The sequence below is a fragment of the Morone saxatilis genome, unplaced genomic scaffold, assembly GCF_004916995.1.
Source record: "Morone saxatilis isolate NCDOM2014 unplaced genomic scaffold, NCSU_SB_2.0 Contig18, whole genome shotgun sequence".
NCBI classification, from domain to species: Eukaryota; Metazoa; Chordata; class Actinopteri; family Moronidae; genus Morone; species Morone saxatilis.
In genome coordinates this window covers 7,901,301-7,908,570 of record NW_023339740.1, presented here as the reverse complement: position 1 = coordinate 7,908,570, position 7,270 = coordinate 7,901,301, and the positions used below count along the sequence as shown (strand labels likewise).

The 7,270-nt window shown below is 40.0% G+C and overlaps 1 protein-coding gene across 1 annotated transcript in view; it reads right to left on the bottom strand.

The window, feature by feature from the left end:
- suclg2 (succinate-CoA ligase GDP-forming subunit beta) overlaps positions 1-7,270 on the bottom strand; it is a gene marked incomplete in the record, with an annotated part of 86,303 nt that overhangs the window by 7,136 nt on the left and 71,897 nt on the right. Inside the window, 1 exon segment of the mRNA XM_035662061.1 lies at positions 751-871. Within this exon segment, the coding sequence (XP_035517954.1) occupies positions 751-871 (121 nt within the window).

The window sequence follows — 7,270 nt, the reverse complement described above, 5'->3', positions numbered from 1 at the left end:
AAAATACACACACACACACGCACATAACTGAACAGGTTCCATTAGCATATACAGGTGAAAGGTGAGCCAATCAGTACTGTCTCTACTGTTATTCTGGCTGGCGCTAATGACGGGTGCGGCAAAATGTGACACGTATGAGAAATGCACTGCTGTTCTTGCTGGGACAATGGGCCACAATGAAGATGGATAGGCTCCAGAGATTACAGCGGCAATAATACAATGGTTCCAAAGTTTAAAACAAGGTGGGAAGGAGGTGCTCTAAATCTTGCCGTACTCCTGCTGTTAACCAATTTCACTGATGTGGTTCTATACACATTTGTCATTTGAAAATGGTAAATAAATACATTTAAAATTAGATGTAGCTAACTACGTTATCAGCCTGTGTTTGTGTGCTTTATGTAATGGAAGTTAAAGCTGGAAGTTGAAGGTCACAATGATAACAAAAGCTACAATATAAGAAAAGACATATTTGAAAACATGGTGAATAAAAGTACTGGCTTTTTAAAATTCAGTCAGAGACTGGCTGACCCACAGTCTGTTTGCATGATGCATACGCTGGTGATAAAGATGCTGGTTATCTCAGCTTTAAGATGTATTCCATTTCAAACAGCTGAGTTTGTAGGCCAGTGTCATTAACCCGGCATCATGAAAACCTCATTAAGGTCAAGTTCTTTCAAACCAGACTAGATGGAAATCAATGGTGTATCAGTGGTTTCGGGGGGGTGTGTAAGCAAGTGTGCACATTCCCACCTTCAAGCCTGACCACCAGTGGCACCTTCAGCTCCAGCTCTCGACAGGCCTTGGTGATGCCGTTGGCAATGATGGCACAGTTGACGATCCCACCAAAGATGTTGACCAGGATGGCCTCAACCTGTGAAAGTACAGAGTATGAATACATGATTAAATCCAGGGCTGGAGACACACGAGAACGAAAAGCAATCTGAATAATGTGATAGTTCGTATCGTATTTGTAGCACTATTAGCACTAAGCCCTGAAATGCATTTGGAAAGTGGTATTGTGCAAAAGATGTACATTTGTAAAGTCTAACATTCATTATAAACAAAGCTTGTCCAAACTGAAGAACAAAACAGTCAATTATTGACAAATCCTTTGCAAAGGTCTCACAGGGACACTGGTATATGTCCAGTAGAGCTGGAAAGATGCTTCGCAAAACAAAATGTTTCAAGATTCTCACTACTGAGGAAAACATTTAGTACAGCAGCCTCAACACCAACTTCATGTACAGAATGGTCGTGCACCCTGAGGCTATACAACAATGTCACACTGGAGGCAGAACAAAGCAATACATTGTTGAAGTTAAAAGGGCAGCAGCAGGTGAAAGAGGAAACACTGGTGCCAAATAATAAAGCAATATTTCAATGGGAAGTGGTGACATGACAAACAACATAAGCTACACACCTCCCTGGTTTCATAAAACTTCTAATGTGGCTGAGCCATGTATCAATTTTAGCCTTTAAAACTAATTTACATACCATGTGTGGTAAAAAACAATCAGACTGGCTGGTAAAAGATCGAACAGACACACAGTAGTCAGCAGATCCAATACTCTCTCACAAATGCTGAGACGTCCTTTGCTTTCACACTACCACGTTTCCCAAAAGGCTATCAAGAACAAACCTTTGAGTTTTGAACACGCTAAGTTGTGCCAAACAATCTCACTGTGTACTATGTTCACTCGAGCTGTCTTGCAGTTTCTTTGCAAAAGATATCTTCAACTGTCTTACAAAATGAGCACAAAACTGATATCACTAAGTAGTGAAGCAAAGCAGTTAGTGTGTGTGTGTGTATGTGTGTGATTACACTAACAATCTAGCACTCAGTAATTACCCTGGCTAGCTCAGTGGAAAAGTAGACTGAGAGCACACAGGATTAATCCTCCATGTTTGTTTATAATCACTGCTAATCTGTTAGCGCCGATTTGGATGAGCAGCTTGTGGGTGTGTGCATGTGTGCGCCTTGTGAATGTGTATGTTTTCAATGTGTGGTAATGATGTTTATAGGGAGAGAAGATCAAGGACTTGGATAGCTATCAGAGCGACAGCCATGGCATTGTCCTCTATGTTCTATCCAAATGAGCATCTCCTTATAAACAGCAGAGAACGACACAAGACCAGGAGAGAGGTCCAAAACAAACACAGACGTAGGCAGTGGCATAAAGACTCATACGCCATGCAAAGAAATTGAGCAAGCTGTTGGGTCAACACAGAGTATTATTTCATGCTGATTAAGTATATCACACAGGGCTGTGACCAGGAATGCAAAAAAAACAAGGGAAAAGGCAAGCAAACATTAGCCCCTAAGTGCACGTGAACACGACTCAGATGTTCAAATGAAAGAAGAAACAAAATGGATCATAACCTCCAGATTACATAAGTAATAATACATCATGAGGTGTTCTAATATATTAAAATAATGGATGAGGTGGAGGACATGGCAGGACTCATCAGCAGACCCCAACAGAATCTTCACAGTATTGTAATTTATTTATTTATTTATTTATTATATTTTCAGGGGTGATCCAGAATGAAAATCTGCAGAATTTAGGGTATGTTTTTTTTTTTTTTGCTTTTAATGTGACAGACAGCATTCATAACAAAGACTGTTTTTGAACAACGATAAGCACACACAATATATTAAACAAAAACCTAAATTACCTCAAGCACGCTGATAGAAATAGCCTATTTAGTTGATGGACATTTTATTTCATTACAAACCGCTCAAAACGAGGTGTCAACATTTGCTGGAAAAGTCAACCAGCATAAAATAAAGGACACCACAAAAGGCACTGTGAAGCAAAGACAGAAAAATTAATTTGCAAAAGAATTAACCATTAATCTACAAACAAATACATAAATAGATAACTGGTAAGGTGCTTGACCGCAACCTCACAAAATATCTTTCCGAAACCTTTAAAAACAGCAAAAACACGACACTCAAACATAAAATCTGTGGAAAATCTTCAGAGGTGTCATCGGAATTCTGTGCAGATTCAGAGCGGGCCAGCTCATCAGATTTTCTCACTTACACAAGGGCCACCAAAGATTGTTTTCTAATTATTATCCATTGTGTAAAATTTTGTTGTAATCAATTTGAACCAAGCTAGGGTCATTTCAGTGAGTTTGTATTGTCAGTATAGTTACTTGCAGTTTAATGTTCTGTTCTCATTCAGACTAATAAAATGAAATTAAAACTTGCTTTTGCAAAAAAAATATTATTCAGATTTGTGCATAAAAGTGTCAATCATATTTTAACTCTGTTAAGGGCCCCTCCAGCGATCTAGCATTGCACCTTTATTAAGTTAGGGAAATACGAGACAGATTACTAAATGAATAGTCAAATTCAAAGCAGCATAAATATCCTGACTTTTAGTCCCTGGTGTGGATCCAGCTAGAAAAAAAAAACACTCAAGCCTACATTTTCCACAATACAACACAACAGCATCTATCGCTTCACACTCCCTACCTGGTAAATGCCTACATTTTTTCAAATTCCACATCTTAAGTTTGTACCATGGGCTTTCTGTTAAAATCCAACACAAGATTAGATAACCCTGATGACCAACAGGGTTATTTTCTTAGACTTAAGAAAGCGTTAGAAAGAGCCACTGAAGAACTCAAAAAAACTGTTTTCACAGGATGATTAGTACTCCATGTGACAACTAAACACATCGTGTAAAATTGGTGGAATGCCCCTTTAATGTAAGCTGGCTATCATATTTAAAAGGACAAGTCAAGCCTGAATGTGCCCATGCTGTTAACTTAATGAAGGGACACACTTACCACACACTGATGGCAACCCAGCAGGCATGAATGTGGGTGATCATAGCTTCCAGGTGCACAGCCAGATGTACTTACAGCCGCACCCAGTGCTACTACAGATAAATGTGCAGTCAAAGAATGCTACAGTCACACACTTTTTAAAGAAAACTACTATATTATTGGTATAGTCTACTCAGTGACAGGCATGAATGTAAATGTGAGAAGAGTGGCAGGCAGTGAAAAGATTGCATGAAAGTTGAGCAGTGGGAAAATGGCAAGCGGAAAGAAAGAGGTGTGAAATGATACCGGCTTGTTGGTTCTCAAACCTCAGACGTGTATCGAACAGTTCTTCTGACAGCCTGTTAGGCACGATATGCAGTGTGTGTGTGTGTGTATGTGTGTATGCATTTGTGCTGCCTTAGGGGACATGTGTGAATGTGGGTTTATCCACTGTCCTGTGCAGGTGTGGCCCACAGCGGGGGCACAAGGTCAATATGGCCACTGCCACTACAAATTTGTACACAGCCAATTTAAAAATAAATGAAGGAGAAATGCATATCTAGAGGTTGAATATTATTGACACAATCCTTATGCTTGAGGATGTGTATGTAAAGTACATGTAACTATGCATCTATATACACACAATGTTGCTTCCCGTCAAAGATCCTGTGAAATAAAGATACTTGGATGAAATGACTGGAGATAAGGGTGTTTGTAGCTGCATTATTATCACACACAAACTGCAATGCACTAACAATGGAATGTATTTAATTCAACAGTGTTGATCGATTGGTTGGTGCTCATGTTAGATAGCAGACATTGAGCATCAGCAATATGGGATTTGTGATATTGATTTATGTACGTAATGGTGACTATAGTATCACAGGGTTTGACTCAGGGTCTCACAGACAGACACACAGCATAATCTGGCTCCCACTGGGGGGCAGCAGAGATTTAGATGCCTTTTTGCAGCCTCACTAGAGACAGCTCTATTCTCACCCTATATGCAGCCCATTTTTCAACTCTGTCTCTATTGGGAAGAACCATATTTCTTCCATTCATGCGTCTACTATTGACACCCATGTATATTAATGATACATAAGACATGATTTATGTAGCTTGGCACAGAAGTAAATGCAGTTTATAGAAATATGGATGTGGCGAGGACTGAGTTGCACTTTGCTGAAAGTTAGTTTTTTTCCTTATAATTTCTCTGTTTTGGTTTACAAGCAAGTGTACACCCTGAGGAACAAACCGACAACCAAAAATAAGACTTAATAAGTATAAGACATTTGACGTTAAAGATCTACCACTTCTGCCAGTTCAAAGTAAAGATCACATATCCAGAGCTACCATGCGCGCACACACACACACACACCTCACTGTAATTTGAAGAGAGATAATGTGATACTGTGTGCCCAGAGGGAACACAGCCTTAAATTGAAAATATGCAGAGACACTGGAGGTAAAAGAGCAGAAAAAGCAAAAATGTGTGCATCTTATCCATCCTCCTAATCATGTTCTCTCCTGGGACAGCTCATTCAGTTCTAAAATGCAATATATACTTTGGTTAAGCATATTGACCCTCCTGTGGTAGACTGTGCTGTGCACATTATATTTAAAACAAAATTGCTTCTTTTTTGCAAGGTACTGGTCTGTAGGGGGGTTAAAATGCCATGAAAGAATGGAAGTCAAATTTAGGGTCAATCTCCTTGGTTTGATGCCCTCTCCAATCAAAGGTCTAACATTGCTCTGCTCCATTCAGCTCACAGCATCTCAGAAATCTAGCCTTAAGGTATGATATAGCGCTGCACTCTCCAATCTGTCTAAATTCTCCAACATCACACTGTGTAGCATTTTACCTCCAGTCACAGAACCAAGTACAGCCTCCTTCCTTAAAAGCATTCATTTCAGGTGAGCTAACTTGGCAATGGGGTGGATTTCTTTCATCAGAGCTCAGCATAAAGGCATCAGGTGTAATGTGCCAGCTCGGTCTTCTCACAGGATCTTTGTGTGTTCTTTCAGGCAGTGTTACGGCATGAGCCGGTGCCTTCTTACCTGGGTGCTGGTGAAATGATTCAGATTTTACAAAATAGGATCATTGCTGCTGGCATTACGATACCCTGCCAAGGCTTTTTTGCATCAAAGTCAAAAAAGGGCATTCACAGGAGAAACAGGCTTTTCTGCCTGCTATTATACGCCTCACTAACTGCATTTAGGGCAGGTAAGAAATGTTGGCCAGACAATTTGACATGCTCACGTGGTCGCGTATTGTACTCCTATCTGTGTGTTTTCATGAAATGTGTCTCGAATGTATTAACAAAATATGTGTAGGTTTTTACCACGGACACAAGCATGCCTAATTATAAAACTATTAACATCGACGGTCATTGGTTTGGACTGAAAACGAAGACACACTGTTTAGAAAGTCTTCATATTTCTTCCATAGACTGATAAGTAGCAAACAAACATGATGCACTTTTCTCCTCCAAGTTTGAGTCCAGGGGGGAATAAAAGCATTGTATTCCTTCTCATTCTGCAAGGCTCCTTGTTACAAGTTGCGTGCATTGCTGAATTATCACTCAAATACACATTTTCATCCCCATACCCCTGTTAAGAGCCGCTAATCTCTCTGCAGGAAAGAAAGAAAAGGGAAAGCATCTTGTTTCCTTTGTTACCAGCAAGCAGATAGGAGTAGAAAAAGGCAGGGCTGGAGATGGGTGTGTGTCTCTCTGTGGCCTATTAAGGGCTATTGTTCTGTGTTATCTACTGGAGACAGCCTGTACTGTCACCGCCTGCTCTGGCAGGCCTTGTTTATTTGTTTTCGATCTGCTGGGGGCCCCGCGCTTGGGCCTTGGGGCCACAGGTTAACACAAACGGCTTCCAAATCAAGGCAGGCCGGCTGGCTCTAATCACACATCTTGGAATGATGGGACTGCTGTTGGTGAGAAACGATTATTCCGTTTCTGTCGACATTTGAAGTAAGATAGGAGTAAATTGCCTTACATGGTCAATGTGTTGTTTAGGATTTCTTTACATATGTTCTATTTGGACTTGATGTCACAGCTTCTACCTGTCATGTTGTATCCAAACCCATACCCACCATTTACTTTAGGTAATGAACAACCCAAAAAGATGACAAAAAGGATAGATGACAAAAAGGAAAAAATAAAGCCTTGTCTACATAGTCTACACAAACAAGCATAGTCTGCCTTGTTACAAAAGATAAAGGTAAACACAGTCACAACACAGTACTCAGACTTTAGATGCAGCTAATAGTTTCTTAGAATCATTTAATGCCTTGAAATTGCTCATACAGTGTAATTGTGCTTCATGTAACAGCAGTATGATAAGGATGTGTGGATGAAAGGAAGATCAAGATTTCATGTGTTTGTCATGCACTGTAATTAATTTTCCTGTAAAATAACAGTAAAGAGCTGGCAGCAGAGACGCCAGCAATATACCGTTTTTTAACGGTATTAATCCGTAA